Below are 22,615 nucleotides of genomic sequence, written 5' to 3'. Positions count from 1 at the left end.
TATTTTTGTGCGATATGTGCGATACTTTGACAATTCCAACTTTAGAGCGCGCGACTTGAATCCTATCACATTAATCTATTATTCCTAAAAAATGAATGGAATATTTGAAATGTGTAAACAAAAATCTCAAACCATTTTCATGTGCTGAGTGAATGAAACTTATTGTCATTTGATGACTCATATTCAATATAGCCCAAATAGGTTTAACCAGAAAAATATTTACCATATTCCTTTGCTGCCAACGCTTTCTGTAGCAATCTATAATGTGGCCTTAAAATCGTATCTATCATCCATATGCAAAACTACTTTGGTCAAAAGGTATTTGATGAATTTCCTTTGCCGCGAAAATTACTCATGATATCAAAAAGCGACAAATCCCTACACAAATTTTAATTTCCATAACATGTGATGTATAGAACTCTGTTTTTGTGGAATTAATCCCTAGAAAAGGTCTGTCATAATGATAGATTTGCATAAAATATGTTGACCATGGGACCATGCAATTAATCAAGATATAGTCCACGTTTTCCTGCAGAGTTCCCCCATTGGATGTACTGATAATACAACGCCATATATATATATTTATATTTAGTTCTCGGAAGCTACATGGATCTCCATCATAATGATAATAATTATGCCATCATATTGTATCAACAATTTTCAATCGGTTTTCGTTTATTGTTTCTTTAAATATATAGATGTTGTACAATTATAATTATATTACAATTAGGACTAGATTAAATATACAGACAGTACATCAAGATTGTGTCATACCGATTGGACTCTAGCAAAAAACGAATTACTCTGCATCTTAAAACTTAGCTAATAATACTACTCGTACGGAAATGTGGGGTATACATTGGGGATTGGATTCTACTAAGCTGTAAAATTATTTAGTTACTCTATTCTGATTCTATTCTTGTTTCCTTTTGATTTTGATTAATGTATTTTGTCAATTGCTCTGCGTGCTTTCAAGTTTCAGTTTTGTTTTTATAAATTAAGTATACGTTTTTGTTAACCCTGAGTCAATGTTTAGTGCTTCAGCTGCGGCAATGCGAAACTAGTTTAAGTATTTACAGCCCCTAGATGATACATATGGCACCTCGATTTCACAAGTTGCTAGCAATGTTTGATTACCGATTTGCTTATTATTAATATTATTATTTTGAATTTTTATGAAATTTGCTACTAGTATGACATAATATTTATTTAATTATTGTATTCTCTTATTTTAATTTATTTCATTTCTTTTTTTTTTGCATTTTCTATTAATTTATCACAACGAAATGCGTCAACATTTTGGCGACAACAACAACAACAATAACAGCGATAACAATTAAAACAAAGATCTGATCTGAGCAAAATCCTGAAAACGTGTTCAACTCTGCTTGGCGGATGCTGTTGTTACCGTTATGGCTGCTGCAGGCAGTTCGTTACTGCTTAATTCACTGCTTTGCGGCTTCAATTGCAGCTCTGCTTGCTGTTGCTGCTGTTGTTGCTGCTGCTGTTGCTGCTGCTGTTGCTGCTGCTGCTGCGGTGGCTTCTCTGTGATTACGGGTACGGATGTGTGCTGGGTGAGCATATCCGCCGGAATGAGGCCTTCCTTGACGCGCTTCTTTTGCTTCATGCGCCGATTTTGGAACCAGATCTTAACCTACAAGAAAAAGAAGAGAAGGAGATATTAGTCTTACGAAATTTGAGTCGCATAAGGATTGAGTGGACAGAGCTGCACGCTCCTTTAGGAAGTACTTTGGAAAAAAACCCAAAGAGGTTGGAATTTACAGCTACAGAGAGATGGTGGAGCACTTTTAAGCTATAAATAATAATAAATAAATGGTTTCTCACCTGCGTTTCATTCAGTTGCAATGTATTTGCTATTTCGATGCGCCGGGCCCGTGTCAGATATCGATTGAAGTGGAACTCCTTCTCCAGCTCCGTCAGTTGTTTGTTGGTGAAGTTTGTCCTGCCGGAGTTGTTGGTGTTGTTGGACAGGCTGCAGCTGCTGAGGCCACTACCGCCCGGCCCATTGCCCATCCCCACGCCGATGCTCACGCCCATGCCATTCGGGGCATTGCCCGCGGATGCATTGTTCGCAGAGAGCATCAGGGAATTCTGCACTGACAGGACGCTGCCGAGGCCAGAGCCGTTGCCACCAACTCCAGGACCATTGGCCACGCTGCCACTCCCACCAGCTGCACCACCACCAACACTGCGGCACATCTCGAGCTGCTGTCCATTCATCTGGTAGTCGTGGTGCATGTTTGCAATGCTGTTGGCAGGTAGTTTTGGTGCTGCAAAGAGAGAGAAATAGAAAAGGCAGAACATAAGATATGGTTTCTGTTGTGGTTTGGAGGAGGAGAACGATCCCCTCGGTGTTGATCTCTAGCTGTCGCAGCTAATCATTGTGAGAGTTTAGGACTCCATACTCGTAGGATATTCACCCTCCCTCCTGGGTTGACTTTTTGCCTTGTTTGCGTGATTTTGCATTTTATTCATAATTTGACATGCGCCCCGTGGCTAAAGCCGACGATCATGAAACCGATTCCCTCTGCCCTTCCATAGAAGGATTTCATGCGCTCAATAGGTTTTGTTTGGAAAATATTGGGATTATCCTGACAGCGGGACTCGGACCATAGTTTTGACTCTGGTTTTTGTGGGTGGTTCAGGAATTATGATATTTGTGGGCACGTCATGGATTTGGTCATGATCTTCTGCCCAAGGTTTGTTGTGTTTTCTTTTGGTTGGATTGTCCCGAAATGTCTTCGAAGACGTGCTGAGTGCAGATAATTGAATTCATTACAATTTGTGGGGTTTGTTTTTAGGTCTCTAGTACAAAATCAGTAATTTTCTAAATGCTGTGGAGTTTCAAAAACGTTCTTTAATCTGTTAATAAGTTAGAAGTTTTTTGGTGAGATGTTAAGATCATAAACACTGCTTAAATGCATGTTTTTTCGAGGAATGAAGTAAAGATCTTCTTGGAAAATATGGTTTTCTGTTGACACTCCCCCCTTAGAAGGCATCCCAAGAAGCTCATAAAAAACCTTTTCACACAATCATAAATCTCAATGAAAGTTTCATTCAGCATAAATCAATTAATAGGTGCGTCATTTTGGAGCTGCTAAATGATATTGATTAACCTTCCTGAAAGTTGAAAGAAAGCCGTCGTCTAGTCGTATTAATTTTACCCGAATCCATTTAATTTTTGAATTGGTGCTACCAATTTTTAGGCAATTGGTCTTTCGTACAGCCATAAATCAAACCCCAACGACACACAATAAATAAGGTTTTCAATCCACAAATGAATGATGAATTTATGACACTTAAATGCTGCTGCCACTGCTCCTCGTACTGCTCCTCTTGGTGAGTGCTCTCCTACTCCTGCTCCTACTCCCACTCCCACTCCCAATATTAATTTTGGCATCCGCAGATGGAATCCGCACACAGTAGCCGGTTGCGCACCTTTCGAGGATTTGTGGCCTGTTTGCCAGGGGGATTGGATCGATAAGTGGCCGCCGAATTGAAGTCGCTCCTCGGCTCCTATCGTAATGCACACAGGAATGTCTAAGAAAACAAGCCCAAGGATTACGGCGGTGAGTGGCTTGGGCTACATTTGAATTTTCCAGCAAACAGACAAACAAACCCGAGCGGCGGCGGCGGCGGCGGCAGTTGCTGCAGTTGCAGTGGCAGTGACAGTAGTGGCAGTGGCAGTTGGATATTACGAGTACTACACTGCATTCCGGTTATCAATATGGATGGCAGCTCCGGCTGCCGCCAATCAATGCACAGTGGAACGAATAAGGGAGAACCTTTGTGAAGAATGAAGGAACCCCACCAGAGGTCGAAGGATGTGAAGAATAAATATAAATGAATGTGGAATCGATTTTAGCCTTCAATCCTTTACTTTTCTTGTTAAAAATGTTCAAGATCCAGTGTTTCCTTAGCTTGAAGACCTTCGTGGTTGACCCGCAATATGAGCCATAACTTTCATGCCACTGTGCTGCCTATGCTGTTCGTGCCACTGCTGCTGCTGCTGCCGCTGGTGTCGCTCGGGTTGTCAAACATGTCGCGGCCAGTTGGCGGCACTGTCGCTTTTGTCCGGCGCCAAACGATATCTACTTTGTAATATTAGTTTTAGAGAGCATTATCGGGGGATCGCTTCCACTTCAATGCTCCGAGCGCGACGTGAGGCGAGCCGAGAGGTGTGGATGGGGCAAGGTGGGGGCCGTGGCGACACTGCTGACAGAGAGGTGGAAATGTAGGGAAAACTCAGCGACGACTAACTGTGCTTCAGCCCCTCGGACGGCTCAACCCTCCCCTGCTGAAGGCCATCTCCTCTTGGCTGGGCGGAAAGAGGTGGTGTCACATTGGCGCTTAAGCTTAAGAGTGACACTGTTGACAATCAATGCAACAGCAAAGAGGCGCTGCAGCACCAGAGAGCGAGGGCTGCGGGGGTGCAACAGCTAGGGGCGCCACCCAGAGTCAATGTAATTTGATAACATCTCAACTAGCGGTAATTACAATTGCAGGTTTAAGCCAGTCAGTCACTCAGTCGAACGTTTGTTTGTCTGTCTGTTGACTTTTCTCGTGTGAGAAAAGTGTATGTCTGAATGGGGAAAAATCTAGGGAAAATACAATCAACATTGATTGTTTTCAATTGAGTCAAAGAAAGTGTTTATAATGTGGCAAATAAACAGAGTTTTCATTGGGGAGGAATTAAAGAAAGTTCCAAAAGCAGGAATCGGTTCGAAAATATTGCAAGGCAAGAAATGGAATATAATCTAATGATACAATGCAATGATCCCTAATACTTTGTTATCAGCAGAAATCAGATTAACTATAAAGCAATTCCTCTACCTTCAATTTTAGTTTCGTCCTCTTCTTTTTTTTATTTCTGATACACTGGTAACACATTTCACAAATCTTCTAATACCCTGTTCTACTAAATTGCACTTGAAATAGTCCACACTTTGTCCTTGAATTCTGCGTTACCCAAACACTTCCCCGTTCACTTGTGAGTCATGGGGCAACCGAGCGAACGGCCATTTTGATATGAGAGATATAATGATATTATCAGTTCTATTATGTAGGCGCCACTGCCACTTTACAGAGATCCCCCCACTCACACACAGACAACACAGCACACAGATACCAAGTGGGGCCCACTCTGTGAGCTCTGGGTAGCATTACAAGGGGTCCGTTTTGGGGCGATTAAATGGGACTGGAAAACTGGAGACCATACCAGACTGTAGACTGTAGACCGTAGACCGAAGTGCGACATGCGTTGTGTCTGGCCAAGGGCTCAATTGATAATAATATTTAATTCGAGTGCAAATAGAAAATTATATTTCAATTAAAAGTAAATTGTTTTAATTGTTGATTAAATACTCGTCCGTCCAACATCAACGTCATGTGGCAAAAACAAAACTTTCTAGAACTACATAATTTCGTAGCAGTCCAGTCGCAACCTAATCTGTGGGGCTCCATAAAAGTGCACACCAAAAAGTGCTGACGATCGGTGGGTTTTAGTGACGATTTGATTGATCACCTGAAGGTAATTTATGGCCCCCAAACGGAAAGAACTCAGACATTGCTTTGAGTGGAACTATGGCCAATAATATTTTGCAATCAATGGAACATGCCCGTACTTTGCTTTGTTTTGCTCGGGACAGATGTTCGGATTCACTGGCCAGAGGTCAGTCCGAACTAATTGGGTTGTTTTGGGAATCTCAAACCCTTTCGAGGGTGGCTGCTAATTAAGGACAGTCAACACTCTTTGCTGGCATTTCAATGTCTGGGTGTCTGTCTGTCTGTCCAGGCACGGGCCTGACTTGACTAAAATGCCATATAATCCCATCGAATCCCGTCCGTGGCTCATGGGCCGTGTCCATTCAGGCTGTCAGTTTTATTGGCTGCCTGTCAACTCGTGACTTTTTCCACATGTCATGCGATGATGCAGTCGTATCTACATTTCAAACATGAAATGCACAAAATACCCAAAATTCTTATAATTGTACAAGTATCTACATATCATCTCAAATCCCAAAAAACAAACCGAAACGAAACAAAGGAGAAGTCAAGTTTTTCCAGCTTAATTGAAAGATTTTTGGTTACGGGGCATAACCAGACATCCCGCGGCTTATTAGTCACGATGTCTAACACACATGGAAATTGTTTAACAAAAGGTTTTTGAAATTATAAAAAAGTATCCAAAAAGAAACAGAAAGCTGTGTGATTCAGAGGTAACCCAGAGGTACCCTTTTGGGAAATGGGTATGGTATCAAATGGCGCCTAGATCTAGACCTTAAGCCTGTTAACTGTCTCCCATCTTAAATGTCTCTTCTGTCTGTCTGTTCCGGAAGTAGTTATCATACATAGAACTTCTGTTTGAGTTGTTCGTGAGTCTTGTCTGTTCCTTCAATCCGTTTGTTTGCCCATGGAAAATTATGTCGTTGTCGGTCGTCAAAAAAACTGAACTCGATTTAAATATTTACACAGCCACAGTATGCACATATTTGTGTTATCTTAATAGCTATATTTTGGCTACTGTTTTTTGCTTTATTTCTTTATTTTATTTTTATTTTTTTGTAGATTACGTTGAATTCCAGTAGCACGTCCCGAAAATCAAAATCGACAGCATTATTTGTACTACATATTTGGTTTTTTGGCGATAAGAAGTCGCCCCACATGGTGACAGAGAGAGGAGGAGAGAGAGAGAGCAAATTGAATTAAATTCGTTGTTTCGATACGTGATTATGATATCTTTGTGATTAGTTTTTCATGGTTATTATTTTGTGGAATAAATGATTTTCTGATTACCAGAAGAAGAACAATATCCTATTAAAATAGGTTACTGAAATGTAGCCCGCCTATGACAACAATGTCTATACGGAAGATTATCTCCAGCTGTTTTATAGATTGTCTGAATGGTCTGAAGTACCTTTCTTCCTCTCTCAAGCCGATAAGACTGACAACATTTCCGATTAACAATTATTATTTTGTTAAGTTCTAATTTCTGTTGTTGGCTGGGTAGTTATTTTTATAATTTAGGCAACCGCTTGGGTTTTTTCTTATTAATAGAACTGACTAACTGCTTGAACAAATTCGGTTTCCAGCGGGTGGGAGGGAGGCAGGCGAGGCAGGGAGGTGGCAGCTAGAGGGTTAGTTTTTCCATGTCTGTTTGTATCCGAGGTACAGCTGCCTGTTTGTGTTAATTCAATTCAATGGCAGCAGCAAGAGCAACAGCAACAGCAGCAGCAAAAAAGGAGAAGTAAAATCTTAATTCGAATAATACATTCTGACAAGATGACGGATCACCCAACGAAAATGCACAGGCACATACACATGGCCATAGATGTTCATAGTTTCCCTTTTTTTTGGCTTTGTTATTTGTGCTCTTGTATATAGGGAATTGTACATACATCCATATATGTATATGTTGAAGAGCTGTTGAAATAAGGGTGTTCGATAGAAGCTAAGAAAACGGAAAAAATGTATATAAAAATGGCGACCAAATGCCAAAAAAAAATGTGGGCTATGTACAACCACTACACTGTACATATACCCATGAGAGTGTGTGCCTTTGTGCGTGCCAATGAGCTGACAGTCAACACTTTGAGTGGCTCCACTTGACATGGGCCCTACTCCGAAACCCAACCTCTTTTTCCCCTGCTTCTTTGATGATTTAATTCAATTAAAGCTTCAGTCCTGACACGATATATATGCATATATATACATATATATATTCCCAAGTATTTGCAAATTAAAATGTCAACCAAACAAATTTCAAAACATTTTGCCACTCGAGTGGAAGGCAGCAGCAGCACACAAGAAAAGGCTGCTTTTGGTCCTTTAAAATATTTTTTCGACAATGATGCTAATGTCATCATCAATCTTCGTGCCCCGCCGTGAAAATTCCTGTAGACAAGACGCGAGCCTCAGACTGTCGACTGTCGCCTTCAATATCTTGACTTTGCCTCTTAGGCCGCGGGTTTGCTTTCGGCTTTCGGTTTTCCCAGTCTCACCCAAAACTCCCCCCAAAACCATCCATAGAAATACAATTTTCATTAGACAAATTAACAAAATTTTACCGACTGGTGTGAAGGGGGACGGGACTGGTGTTCAGGGGAGGGGGACCGGGCGGGACCGCCGACAGGCGACAGGCGGCATTAGCCAAACTGGCAACTTGACTTGTTTACACGAGATAATTTCAATATAATAAATCATTATTTTCCTCTCTTTTTGCGCTACAGAATATCGAAAATATCAAGAATTATATTTTCTTGTGTGTTGTCCTTGGATTTTGCCTGTCAAATGGAAAGTGTTACGAGGCTTAGGCATTATTTGGGCACAAAGCCATGACTCATTGGGTTCAAAGCTCCCAAAAATAACTGAAGAAGATTTTTCGAAAATTTTCCTATGGAAGCAATCGCTTTATATCCTACTCCAATATCGCTGAATCGCATCGATTCAGTCGTTACCATTAAAATCGAATCAAATCTTTTCCATCTAAACTAAGCCTGTATGGAGTAATTAAACTAATACTTAAAGCCAGTACCCCTACCCTCACCATAGAACTAATGCTAGTGCCTAAAGATAGATAGGATACATCCATCAATTGGCCTCAATCGAGGCGAAACGAAAATAAAAGTAACAAAATGAAAACAGAGTGAAATAAATCAAAGTAGCGCAGCGCGTGTCGCCGCGCAAGTGGAAGTTCAGAGACGTTCATGGCTAATACCTGGCCGGCCACTAGAATGTCCACTTTAAAGCCGCCCGCTGTCCCATTGTCCGTTATCGGAGCGGGGGGAGAGCGAGAGGAGTGCCAGCGGTGGACGCCTTCTCTAAGAGGCACTACTGATATCGCCAGAAAGAAAACCAGAGCAGAGCGGGAGCAGCAGTCGCTCTAGCATTCGAATGAAACAATGATAAAATACCAACAAAGAAACTTCAAATTGACAGCTTTCGTTTACCATTTTATCTACTGTTCATACCCTCGAAAAATGTTCGGGGGAATGAAATCACCTTCCACAGAAAAAACGAGACAATTGTCGAGCTCTGGGGCTCAGAGGAGACCGAGGCGGTCCCTTTGATTCGCAGATCAATTGCTAAATGCGTGTGCTTTATAGAGTCTCTCCCCCTTGAACCTACGATTCAAAGACCCGGCACCGCAATACCCCATTACCCCATAGAGAGCAAAAGTTTTCATTGGCCTGAACTGAAGCACAGTTGTCTGGTTCGTTTTGGCCGTAAATGATTTTTTTGGGAACAGCTTAAATTGTTCGCCCCGACTACTGTTTGTCTCGTCAAATGATTCATTATGTCGCAAAGTATTTTGTTTATGTCGGGATCTTACAACGAAACTCCATTTGAATAGGGTGTTGCCTAAAAAAAAAAACAAAACAAACTCTTGAAACGGAATGGAATGGAATGCTAAAATGATCTATAAATAATCATATGAATTCTATTTCTGGGTTGCTTCCTTCCATACAGTTTGCGGAACTCTTTTGCACTCCCGGATGTTATAAATCTTCCAAAATTTTAATCAATCTGTATTTCTGGCTAATTCCACTTGAAATTTAAGTGTTATTTTTGGTTGAAATACTTTAAAAATAACATTTATATTTAGTCGAACCATTACCATAGCAAATCGTGCCACAAATAAATCACACTCAATTAGTTCTACTCATTGATAAGCCTATCAGTGCAGTAGAAACTCAACATTCAACGAAAATCCATGATGACTTTGTGCAATTTTGTGCTGAAAACAAAAAAGATATTGAGCCACATTTATCGACGATATCGCGTGGCGAACCTGGAGGGAGGGAGAGCTGAGTGTGTTTGTGCTTGTGTCACAGCACGTAACGCGATACTTATATAATTTACTAAATTATACACTTGAAAAGTATTAAGGCGTCCAGAGAACCGAAGGAAGCGAGGAAAATATGGAACGCAGCAGCGCCATGGATACGGAGAGAACCTTGGACGAATGCAAACACCAGATAAGATATCCGTATCCTCCGCGTTTGGCTTTTGGCGCACTGTTCTGTTTGCACCAAATGTCCATTCAAGGCAAACATTTTCATATAGATATTGTGGTTAATATTACATAACAGGCGGAAGGAAGGAAGCAAGGACGAAGACAGAGCGCACCCTTGAGCGGGCTAGGGCGAGCGATATCCTTTAATGCAGTGAGAAGGAGGGGAATGGGTCTTTGGTGGTTCGAAAACAGAATTTTGTTTTACTTTATTTTTGGGAGCAGTTCTCTCGCAGGTCCCGTCTCTATCCCTCGCTGGCTGGCTGTCACGCAGACTGGACTAATGTGCTTCTCATGTTGTCTCCGGCAAAACTCCAGCGACTGGACTGGACTCAGACTTTATGAAAACTGACATTTTAGGTGTGTAAATGTCACTGCGGTACGTCAGGAGATGGAGAGAGAAGGTCGACGGTGCTACAGGGAGCGGGAGCGGGAGCGGGTCGGGTACAACTGGGATATGGGGAGCGGATCAGGTACTCAGGGAGATGGGGAGCCTGATGCCGAGCGGGCCACTGTGCAGGGGATTCCAAAGCTAACCGAACCCGATCCCAGTTAAGTGGTAATTAATGTAAGTACTGCCCAAAGCTTATCACCTAACAAATCGATTCAAATCGAGTCAAAGGCCAGGTCTCGGCGGTGGCTCCTTCGGGTTCTTAGATTTCTCGTTGACCCCCAGTAAAAAAAAGTGGAGAAAACACCCGAAACAGACAGAGGGAAAGAAATTTAATAATACGCTTTCAAAAATGTTAACTCAGCGCGCGCCAGCGAACAAAATTTGTCACGACACATGCCATACATTTTTGTTGGTCCGTCCGGCTTGGCCTGATATGTTTTTTGGTAGAGTTTGGAGGAGTATTCGGCTTAGAGATGGTAGCGTGAGTGAGCTGTGAGGTATGTGAGTAGACATGGCTTGTTGGGGAGACATTCATATGATGGAATGATGGAAGAACGTCTTCTAGAACCACTAGCAACATACAATATTTACATAGAACTATATATGGATTATTTGTTATATTTGGATATATTGAAAACTAAGAATGTAGAGCCATTCCTGTAGTAAACTTCGAAAGAGAAAAACAAGAGATCCCCAAAAGATATGCCTTCACAGACCCGCACCATATCTCAAAAATTCCCTACCCTGTGGTCCCTACCTATCGTACACGACTTGGAGCACTTCATAGCCCACTCACGCTACCATCTCTATGTCAGCGGGCTAACCTAACCTCTGTGACGGACCCCGGCTCTGACGATGACGGTGACAGACAGGCGGGCGGGTCGGGTCGGGTCTGGTCTCGGCTCGGCTCAAGTCTGGCCTCACTCGGCCGCAGTTCTGTTTGGGTTCGTTTTGGTTTTTTGGTTTGGGCAAGCGTTTGATCTTATCTCGAATTCCTGGTGGTCACTTTTCTATCCACAATATCATTTCATTTAAATAGTCTGCCTCTGCTGCGGGGTTCTCATTTGTTTGTGTTTTTATACGAGTATATTTCTTACCAATTTTTTGTGTGTGTTTTTGAAATGAACGTAATTAATTCATTTCGTTTTCATTGTGGCACATTCGTCGCTCTTTGGGTCGCGTGTTGGTGTCAAGAAATATCAAAACATCACATCAAATAAATGTTGAATACCCCAAGCGAAGGTCCCCCTGTCCATGGCCCTCCCACCGCCGCTCTTCAGTGGCCCATAAAACTAACACCTTTTGCAACCTTTTGGCCAAAAGTTTTCCTCTGTTTCCACTCCCTCCTCTACCAACATTTATGTTAATACGAGTTTCCTTCACTTTTGTCAGCTCTTTTCATATTTCATATTTTTCTTTTTCGTAACCTCGCGTGTGGACCTTCCCCCACTTCGTTCACTGTATAAAAAATACAGCTACAAAGTGGTAGATCGTTTAAAAAACAATAAAACACGAACAGAACTTCCATTTGCCAGGCATTAATTAAATTGTTCTACCACAACAAGGCTGGTCCCTCCTCCTTTCAATGGGAAACTTTCAATTAGTTTTGTTTTTGGGAAACCCATCAAAAGTCTAATAAATGTAAAGAAACTATTGCGAGGCGTAGTCGTAAAAAATTGGTCGAATTGTGGGTGTTAATAGAGGGAAGATAGATAGTCGAAGTGATTATTATGAATCCCAATTAATGGGATATTATATAGACTTAAATATTTCCATTCCTTCAAAGAATAAGTATATAGCTTATGGAGATGTTTCAGAAGTTTCATAAGAAAACCCCTTATAAAAAATGACGATTCCTACACAGAGTTTTATATGGATTTCCTAAGAATATATATTTAAAATATTCCATCTTCTATCTCTTACTTTCCGCCATCTCCCCATTAGAGTATCTAGAATTCTACCCTAAATTGTTCCGCTGAAAATCTCACACATTTCGCATACAAACTTGGAGTTCTCATAGAACGTGAACTACTTCAACCCTGACACCACAAATGATGGATAAGTTTTCGCTGCTTTGCCGTGGATTCTTTTCTATATATTTTTGCTAATTTTAGTTTTATCTAGGTGTCATCACAATCGTGTCAAGCAGCGGTTGAATATTTGGAGAGTTTTTCACATTGATTGATCTTGTCTACTCCAAAAAAACTTGTCCAATCTATATGTTGGACTTAGGGACAAGAAAGGCCTAGGTTAAAGTTAGTCAATGACAAATCTCAGTACACTTTTTCAATTAATCTTTATCCCAACGGGAGAGAGAACAAACCGAGAAGCTGCCACCACAATTGATCTTCAGTGGCGTGGTCTGGTTATTGAAAAATGCTGATTAACACATTAGAGAACTCTTTTGAATTGAAAGACCAGTCTGGTCAGGGCACATACAACCGCAAATATATATGACGTATATATACGAATATATATATATGTACTGTAATGTCTGGAGTGGAGTGCGTGAATGCCAATATGTCGAATGCTACCATTTATAACCATGATTGCTGATTATGCTGTTTCCCTGCCTGAAAATGGATGACATGACAGATGGACCCAAGCATGTGCGCTCACAGCCAGAGATCGGATCCGATCCGAGAGAGAGACCAGGCACCAGCATCCAGAGATTCCAGCCGAGAAGCTCTCTGATGGTGCGGTGCGGGACGGTGGGCAGATCATTGCTCAGTGACAGTTCGGTTGCAGTGAAGCTCAAACGAGAAACTCTTATTTAAATAATCATTTTTTCTGACAGCCAACTTGACTTCCAGATCGGCATGCCATAAGAGAACCAGCGGCATCATCCTCCTCAGCATCCATCTCTCCCCGCATTGCCGTCGCGTTGCAAGTTTCATTCTTGATTCGAGCTGCATCTCGTTGGACTCTGGCTGCACGCTTTAATTGTTTGTTTGACTTGCGGTCGCCTCTGCCCCCCAGCCGCAGCCACAGCCAGAGCCAACAGCCACAGCCGCAGCCTCTGCCCCATCTCCGCAAATCCCCATGCCACAGACCCTCCTCGTATAAGCGCCTCGTTCCACTTGCACGCGTCATTCGTGGGGCCCTTTGGAACGTATTTGGGTCTCGTTTTGGGTGCGGCGCGTGGGGATCAGGGATCTCAGATCGTTTCGGTTCGATTCGGATCGCTTTTGGGTTGGGGGATATTTTCTGGGGATCTCTGGCGTCGTTTAATTGAAAACGATGCATGTAAATGACACTTTTCAGCATTAATAAGCAAATATTTGTATGATTATTGGTGTAGCCAAGGGATTAACGTTTGAACTGTAAGTGGTTGGACGCTTGATACTCCAATATCTCCGATCAGCGTCAGTTGTGCAACATTGTGTCAGGAACAGGTTAAGTGCATTATAAGCGCACAGACAAAACTAAATGGGTTAACAGGTTATGGCTGAAATAGGGGAGTGTATTGGGTGTTATTAAGGGATTGACTTATAGGCACAACTTGTAGAGGAATAGAAGTTGGAGGAGCTTGACCTCAAATATGCTCTACAAATCTTGAAAATTCATTTATACAAATGCAAATAAGTTAACAATATCTCAGGGTGAGCAATAATTCGAATATAATACAACAATTTTGTATTGATTTGCTGTGACCTCTCTTCTGAATAAACTCAAAACCAATTAACAGCTTAACCACTTCATAAAATTACTCGTTTTTTTACAGCTTCTGTTGCTTAATAAATTACATACATACTATATGTCCGATATTTTTACCAGTATATTATGCATTTACTTTTTCAAGTGGTTTATCAACGAATATAAGTATATTCTCTTAGCTGGCTAATTCCCAGATACAAAACTGTGCTCGGCGAAAATGTGACAAGTGACAACCTGACTGACTGCACAGGCATTGACAAAATTATCTGAAATATGCAAGAAATATGCCAAAACGCGGCCCAAAGGAGAGGCCAAGAGAACGGCTAAAAATTATGACTGAAGGAGAGTGGGTCCGTCCCGGGTGTATAGACAGGGCGATTCGTCTGGTGGAGAGAGGTAAGCGAAAAATCTTTGGCATTTGAAGAGACATTCTTATTTTTAGGTGACATGCCCTCGGTTGGACGTCTCTTTTGACTCTCTGACTGACGCACCAGAAAGTTATTGTTCCCTTCTCTGTTGGTGTAATTCTACTGTTGGATTGGACTTATTGGTGATGCTGTATACCCAGTATTCGGAGAATACCACTTCCTCCAGGAAATCCTAAGTTCTAGGGACTATAAGAGCTGGATCTATCACCTATGAGTTAAAGAGCTCCCTGAAATCAGGCTTATGGTACATTAATCCTTGGAATTCCATATTCTTCCTTACTTTTTCCCACTTTAGATGGTTTCAACAATTTTTTAAATATATAAATAAAATAACTAATATCTTTCTTACCGCCAAAAGTGCTTAGAATTGGATTGCTGCTTTCGTAAAATAACAAATTAATTTACAGGGTATCTTATACTCCACCATATCATTCCTTTTCTTCCCCCTTTCTTATTGTTGTTGTTTCTGTTGTTCTTATTCGTCTTTTTGTTTTTCTTGTGGTTTTTGTTATATCTGAGCTGTCAATCAGTTTTGAAAGTCATCGTTTTATGATTTTGGAATTTTATTTCATTTTATTTTATACCCTTTAAGCGTTTGAGTCTTGTGTGTTTGTTTGTTCGCAGCTTGATTAGCTTAATATATTCATTTAGCTGTTGACTATGGTCTGTGATCTATTGAGCGAATCATTCGAGTTGACTTCTCTGCGTCCGTATCCGTCTGTCTGAGTGGCGGGAAAACTGAAATGTGGCAATTAGCCAAGTATGTAGTTCTTAAATTGCCCCCGGGGTTACCTAATGAGCGGTTGTCATATTTCTATTAGTCAGTGTGTGTGTGGGATTTACAGTGCGTTTCGTGGGTGTAAGAATGTGGCAAGAGACTCATAATGTTTCTTAGATATGGAATAGGGAATTAAAAGAAGTTTTCCCTTTACTTTTCATCACGTAAATTCTTATTTGTAATCCAATTCCTATCACTAAAAACTCACCTTGTGGCTTGGGAACGTTCCGCTTGAGCTGCATCCACTTGTAGGTGGGAATGCTGCTCGAGTGATTTGGCGATTTTGATTGTGCGCTCGCTGTGTGCGTGCCATTCGAGGCGGAGGCTGTCGATGAGGATGTGGAGCTGCCAGGTGAGATGACACCCCCGCGCTGGTGTCGCGACAGCCCGCCATTGGGCGACACCGAATGTTGCTGCTGCTGTTGCTGATGTTGTTGGGACGTTGCCTGCGTCACCGGCGATTGATTCTGTGGATGTTGCTGTGGATTCGGATGTTGCTGTTGCTGCTGTTGGTGCTGTGGGTGTTGCTGGTGGGAGTTGGTGGCAAGATTGGCCAAATGGCCGTGGGCTAATCCATGATGCATGTGCGCATGCATGCCTAGGGAGTCCATCGTAAGGCTGGCATCCAGGGCATAGCCCCCCGCCAAGTGCTGCTGGTGGTGCCACATCTGCGACTGCGTGGCTTGCTGCATCATGGGATCCTGCTCCTCCAGAATCAAGCCCGGCCCGTAGCTGGCATGGAGTACAGCCGCATACTTCTCCTCGATCTGTCCGGCATAGCCATGGGCCTGGGCCTGGGCCTGAGCCTGAGCCTGCACTGGATTGTACATGCAGTCCAGATTGGTGTACATCATCCCGTTCTCGGAGCTGATGATGGGGGCATGGGCATGGGCATCGATCCCTGGCTGCTGTTGCTGCTGCTGCTGTTGCGGATTGGTGGCATTTGCCGCGGTCACAGGTGAGTTGTTGGTGGGTGGCGGAACAGTGGCTACCGCGGCGGTGGCATAGTAGGAGTGCACCGAATCGCTTTCGTAGTAGGAGTCCGCCGGCGAGTGGCTCGTGGGATGCAGTGGCGTGCCTGGGTTTCCGGTGGCCGTGCTCGTCGTAATCCCATACTCCGCCGCACTGGGGCTGAACAGGTGCGAGTGGGGGTAGAGCTGTTGTTGCTGTTGCTGCGGTAGCGGCGGCTGTGGCTGCGTCTGTTGCACCTGGAGGCCCACTGCTCCTCCTCCCACTGCTTGGGGCGGTGGTGTCAGTTGTGCCTGCTGCTGGGGATAATAGCTACCGGGGGAGCTGCTCTCATAGCCATTGTACGTAAGGGCATGCTGCTGCTGCTGCTGTTGCTGTTGCAATTGCAATTGCTGCTGTTGCAACTGCTGCTGGTGCTGCAAGTGATGCTGATGCTGGTGCGGGGCAAAGTAGCTGCTGGCATTGCTGGCGGTTACGCTGCTGCTGCTGGTGCTGGCGGTGGTGGTACCGCCATAACCATCGAAGACATTGGCATGTGGATGAGGATGGTGGTGCGGATGATTGCCGTACATGCTGCTTACGTCCATCATATTGTCTAGCAGGAACCACACTTGCCCCTAGCCTCGACTGGAGTTCGTTCTCGATGCCTCTGGCTTCGACTGGAGTTCGTTCTATCTCTGTGTCTGCTCTGATTTTCACTTCACTCATTCACTGCTGGGCACACTCACAAATCGGTAATATTACGCGACGGCTAACGGTTCTTCTATATCTTCTATCCGACCACTATCGAAACACAACCACGAACGACGACGACGTGCTGCCTGCGCGCTTACCAAGTCTGGTCACGACTGGTCTGGTCGGCCTGGTCGGTCGGAGAATCAACCCAGACAGACCGATTGTGTAGGCCACGCCTTCATCTCTGCCTCTAGTGTTGTCTCGCTTTCGCTTGTGGCCTAATGTATGCCTGAAGGTATGGCTGTTTCGCTCCCTCTGTTATGTACTCGAATGTCTTCCCTTATCAAAAGACTGCTACGAGGGTTAGTCATACCGGTTTTGGTCAGTGGTGCCGTTTCCATTTAGATTTTCTTGTTTTTCGCTTTGTGTGTGTGTTTTTTTTTGCTACTCAGGCAATGGATACGCAGGAGCGGATTGGGTTGGACTTGAGATGGGGAACTATTGGAGGGGTATGCGATATGTGTAGTAAATATGTATATGGTTTGGTCAGATCAATTAGAAATATAGAAGAATGATCTAAAACAGAAAAAGGATTTAATTTCTCACTTGGCGGACATCTTCCTTAAATTTCAATTGTAGGCCAAGGCCAAGGCTGCTTTTCGCTGTGGTTTTATTAGAATAAAGCTATTGAAAATCGTCTAAAAATGTTTAGTTAATAAACTAGTCAAAAATCAGAAATCGATATGATACAATATAGTACATAGGTCCGAGCATTCACAGGAGTTTTTGAAAGATATATTAAGCTAGAAACCTAAGAAATATACCATCAAAATCAGTAAATATGAAAATACAGCAGAATCGAACTAGTCCTCGATTAAATAGAAATCACCTCAAATCCAACCAACATCATAATTGAATGCTCATTTCCCAACAAAACGCCCCCTTTGGGCCCCCGCTGGCTGGGCTACATGCTAATCCGCTCCTGTCGCCCGCTGATATTAGGGGTAACGCCCATGTCCATGCTCATGTCGACGTCTTGTTTTAACTGGAAACTCAATGTTCTTTATTTGTTTTATGGTTTTGGCACGTTTTAGCACCTCGCACGAAATTCCCAAATGAATTGACGGGCAGGTACTCACTCGTACGTATACCAAAGGAGAAGTTTTGTAACCAGAAAAGGGATTGGGAGTGGAATTGAGAACTAGGAGCAGGACTGGGACTGGGACTGGTTATGGGAGGAGCTGCTGGAGAACGGATGCTGACTGCGGCAGCTGTCAATCGTCATTTGCACATATGACAGCTCATCTATGGAGACGACACTGGAATTTAAATCGTCGAACGACGACTCTCCTGACTTTATCTCCGATTCAGACTTTGACTGTCTGACGTTGACTCTGACTCTGACTCAGTGGGATGCAATTCGTAGGCGCCCCCTACGAGTTATCCGAGTGTTCGTCCGTCCGTGCGTCCATGCCCCGTGTCCATGTCTGTAACTTTGCCAGAGATAGAGATACAACATTCAGATATCTTCATGCACCTTTCACGCACAATGCATCATCTTTGGCTGTCTGGAGGAAAACTTTGTTGTTTCCTTTTTTGGATTGGTTTTTTTCTCTCCTTTTTTTTTGTACAAGTTGATTGACATTTTCACAAGTTTTTGTCTCTACACTGCCAGGAGTTTCGTGGCAGGGGGAAGGACAGTGGAGTGTTGGCCATTCCAACTCCAGTGCCTGTGGCATTCCCTTCGTCCTTTTGGCTGTTTTCGGCCCAAACGCTCCAAGGTGATTCGTTATATTTTTCGGACAGCAGCAATTAATAGTAACAGGATGTGTGTGAGTGTCTTTCCATATACAACTCGCACTACACACCACTTACCTCGACCCAATCCGAGTCCCAGTCCCAATCCCAAAACTGAAACTGTCCCACATGCCCAAACGAACAACAGCCAGCATTGCACCAATCTACAGGAGAGATACGACTATCCGTGTTAGGGTTTGGGGGTTGGTGTGGCTGCTGCTCGACAGTTTGCGATATAGTTTGAGTTTTCCATTTTGGGATATACCAACATATATCCTATCTTTGCTTTGGGAATGAACCGAACTGTTTGGTTTCACAATTTAGTTAGTTATCATCGCGATATGTCGGGAATTAAACAATTGCCTAGATATTCATTGTTTTTAATGGCACAGTCGTCTTATATGTAAGTGAAATCGAGCTATAGACAGCTATATGATTTTAGAATCGGATCGTGATGAAAGGCAAGGAAAGGTCTTTAAATGCAGTAGTATTTTTTCATCCTTGAAGATATTTATATTCTTTGCAAAGTTTGAAACACACTTACTGTCTTTTGGAAGTCCAGTTAAGGTATTTATCAATTTCCCAAGAAACATTCTATATGTTCTCTTAACTGTTTAATATCTTATCAAATCTATTTGGATTAAATTGACAATTAATTCTTATTTGTCGTGTACTCTTATCGGTTAAAAGTACACAGAATTGTTTGTTTAAGTTAGTATATATATCTACTGGTTGAGTCATATATTAGCTGGTTTTCTGTGAAGTGCAATACCTTTCTGATAGTTCAGGGAATCCGTCTTTTAATAGATAATCATTGGCTTAGAATCATACATTTACTAAAGGTAGATATGACGAAGATTAAGTATACGTCTCATAGATCATCTTATTGCCCTTTATTCAATTTCTCATTGTTCTTTGGCTGTGTAATGATCACATTTGAGTGCACATGTCTAGTCAAGTGGTACTGTAATTTATTTCCAATTAGGACTTTCGTGGGATTTGTTAGTCGCGCCATTAATGTCTGTTTAGCGCCATGGAAGCCGTCGGAAGTAAGATATATGGGCTAGATGACGGCCACTGGAGGCGTCAAACCCGGTTACAAGTGTCCAGAAAGACCAAAACCTGACGCCAGGTTGATGGGGCGCCACAGCTACAGCTCCAGAAAAAACTTCAACTGCCGTCGTTCATGTCGATTCTTCTTACAAAGCTCTAGTGTCTCCACACGGCAGCCCGTATCTGTCCATTGTCCGTCGTCCGCTGTCCGAGTGGTGTCCGTCCGGCGACTGAGACGTGACGTGACGAGTAACTGGCGTAATTGGCGCTGCACAAATTGATGGATTGCCCGGCGCCGACTGTCACCGCTCCAAGAACAAAACTTGGCGGTATTTTTCGGGTTTCTCTTTGTAATATTTTTTTTTTCGGGTAAATCGATATTTGTGCCATTTTTTATTTGGTCTTGTGCAGCTTTTGACTTATGTCTTTTGTTCTTTGGCTCTGTAATGATTAATTAATTAAAAGTACTTATCAGCTGCGACCGAAACAGCGACGGCGATGGCGACAGAGCAGCCGACGCCTGATGCCTGTTGCACGGAGGCCAAGAGTTGTCCTAACGAGTCCGCCCGGCAGGTTCCCGTTCCCATTCTCTAATTGAATATGTAATTGGCCCAGACGTGCTCATTACGTTTATTAATATGATTTTAAGCTTCCCGCCCCCTGGTTTCCACCTGTGTTCGCAGGCAATTAGAGAGCGAATTCATCACATGTCCCTTCTGGACGATGGAGCGTCAGTCCTAAGCCCAGTTCCCTTTTGGTGGCAGGAGCTCTTCTTGTTGATTGATCCACTCAATTGTCGGCGCCCCCAAATTGTTTTACAGTTCTTAGGGATTCCCTCGCCATACGCCATGCAGAGCTGGGACCACTATGTCAGCAGTTGGGGAAAATGGTTCTCTTTTATTTAAATAAAGAAAATGGTTTCTTAAGCAATGGAAACCAGCTACTTTCTTAAGGTATTCTAGGAAATAATTTTTAGTAACACAAAAGTCTTTTAAATACACATAAATTGGGGCTCCCGTTTTCACATTCCGAAAGATTTATTCGTTTTCAAAACGAAAACATTTTCGTTGACGAAATTAAAAGTAAACGATTTTTATACAACGAAACGAACCTTAATTTCAAAAAGGAAAAAAAAAATGATAACCCATTGATGCATTAACATAAACTTGACATCTATATTTTCTTTCTTAATTAAAATTTTTTTTTAAATATCCTCAAATTTGGCTCGGAAAAAATTGGTCAGGACAACAACAACAACACCTTTAAACGAAACGTTTTGGCTGAAAACGCAATCCGCAAAAGTAAGTGAAAAACGGAGCCCGCCTGAATGATTCTCTTTCCCATTGCTGACAAGAGATGTGCTCAAAAATCAATTCATTAAATACTTTCTTAAGGATAGTCCTCCAGTCCTGCAGTTTTATTTCTGTTTTAAATCAGTTCAAGACATGCTTGAAGAGCATTCCTTCCATGTTCAATAGTAAACAAATATTCACATCAACGCACTCCACCCTCACGAACAATCTCTACTTTAATCCCGCGTGTAATTTGAAGCCATGTAAACATTGTCAGTGGGCACCCGGACCCGTCAACGACCTTGCCTTGGCTGTTTAAGATGCAGAATTATGCAAAAACTACCCGCCAAAGATAAAGACAGGCGGCATTAAGTTCAATCCCGCGCACATCAACAATCTTTCATTTTTGATTCGGATAAGGTGTGAGCGGGACAACTGGCTGAGCGGCCGCTTTATCCGCTGCGCAGCATGGATAGGCTGACCAATCGGAGCAGAGCAGCCAACGATTGGATTGAATATCTTTATAATGAATGCAACCAACAAAAGGATTATTGTTCCCTGGCAGAGATTGGCTGGAATTAGAACATATGGCATTCTAATGTAAACAGATAGAGATACTTACTTAGTTACTCCACTGTAGGCTGGATTTACTACTGCGTACTGCTGCATGAATGCCAAACAACCGGCATTCGAATTATTAATGCTCTAAATGAATTGAGTTTATTGGAATGAAATAATTTTAGTAAAACTCATACAAACCACATTTCAACAACGAGGCACGAGTTAAATGAGTAAGAGTGAGGGATTGATTGCTTCCGAATTCATTCGAATGCATTCTCATTTTTTGCCTGCACATTTGGGCAGCAATCAAAGCAAGCTGTTTTTGTCGTAAAACATGCTAAAGTAGTTTTTTTTTGTTTGAAGGTTTTGCACTTCATTAAAGAAATTAAAATAGCAAAACATAGCTAAATAAATATTTAAAACTAATCAGATTTCCGTCTGAATAACAATTTTCAAATATTTATGGAACTAAAACTTTTAAAATTGGCCGAAATAGCTATAAAATAGCCGATTTTGCAACAGCGTTGGCAATTTGTATTGCTTTTGCCTTAGCAATGCAGTGCGCATGCAAAAATTCGAATTCGGAAAATGCAGCTATATATACGTGGGTATTTTTCCATTCCGTTTTGCGCACTACTTCATTCTACTACTACTACTACTGAATGACGAAAACTGGAAACTACTTGGCACACAAAAGTGTAGCATACTTTTCGCTGCTTATGTAGATATGATGTAGAAAAATGCATGTAATCTGTATGTAGAATACACAGCACGGGCTGAGTTCCTTCCATATGATACATTCATACATATGTATGTATACATATATATCACTTGATCTGAATCAATATCTGGATCAAAAAATATTGTTCTTGACACTAGGGTGCCTCCTCAACTAGTGACATGGTACGAAGACCAAAAGCCTTGCAAGGACAAGCTTATTAATATTGTAGTCGACGTCGTAGTTGATCATCAAATCTG

At 42.4% G+C, this 22,615-nt stretch overlaps 1 protein-coding gene across 2 annotated transcripts; it reads right to left on the bottom strand.

Annotated features, from left to right (window-relative positions):
* Nucleotides 1-645: 645 nt before the first annotated feature.
* lab (labial) lies at nucleotides 646-17,140 on the bottom strand. 2 transcript variants are annotated; one of them, XM_002137650.3, is made up of 3 exons: nucleotides 15,499-17,140; nucleotides 1,846-2,291; nucleotides 646-1,654 (listed from the first exon to the last, which is right to left on the bottom strand). In XM_002137650.3, exons 1-3 carry the CDS (start codon nucleotides 16,847-16,849, stop codon nucleotides 1,379-1,381), a joined length of 2,073 nt encoding a protein of 690 aa, XP_002137686.2. In that variant the 5' UTR covers nucleotides 16,850-17,140; the 3' UTR covers nucleotides 646-1,378. The 2 variants fall into 2 exon arrangements, with proteins under 2 accessions (XP_002137686.2, XP_033236199.1); XM_033380308.1 differs by lacking the exon at nucleotides 15,499-17,140 and adding an exon at nucleotides 14,862-14,995.
* Between the last annotated feature and the right edge of the window lie 5,475 nt (nucleotides 17,141-22,615).

The sequence above is a fragment of the Drosophila pseudoobscura genome, chromosome 2, assembly GCF_009870125.1.
Source record: "Drosophila pseudoobscura strain MV-25-SWS-2005 chromosome 2, UCI_Dpse_MV25, whole genome shotgun sequence".
In the NCBI taxonomy this organism is placed as follows: Eukaryota; Metazoa; Arthropoda; class Insecta; order Diptera; family Drosophilidae; genus Drosophila; species Drosophila pseudoobscura.
This window is presented reverse-complemented; position numbering and strand designations above follow the sequence as displayed.

What these genes read in the sequence shown, in the direction of transcription:
- lab (XM_002137650.3), bottom strand. Translation starts at nt 16,849, where the DNA reads ATGATGGACGTAAGCAGCATGTACGGCAATCATCCGCACCACCATCCT. An exon ending in GAACGTTCCCAAGCCACAAG is followed by an intron (nt 2,292 to 15,498) that starts GTGAGTTTTTAG and finishes CTCTCTTTGCAG; the next exon opens with CACCAAAACTACCTGCCAAC. An exon ending in TGCAACTGAATGAAACGCAG is followed by an intron (nt 1,655 to 1,845) that starts GTGAGAAACCAT and finishes TTTTTCTTGTAG; the next exon opens with GTTAAGATCTGGTTCCAAAA.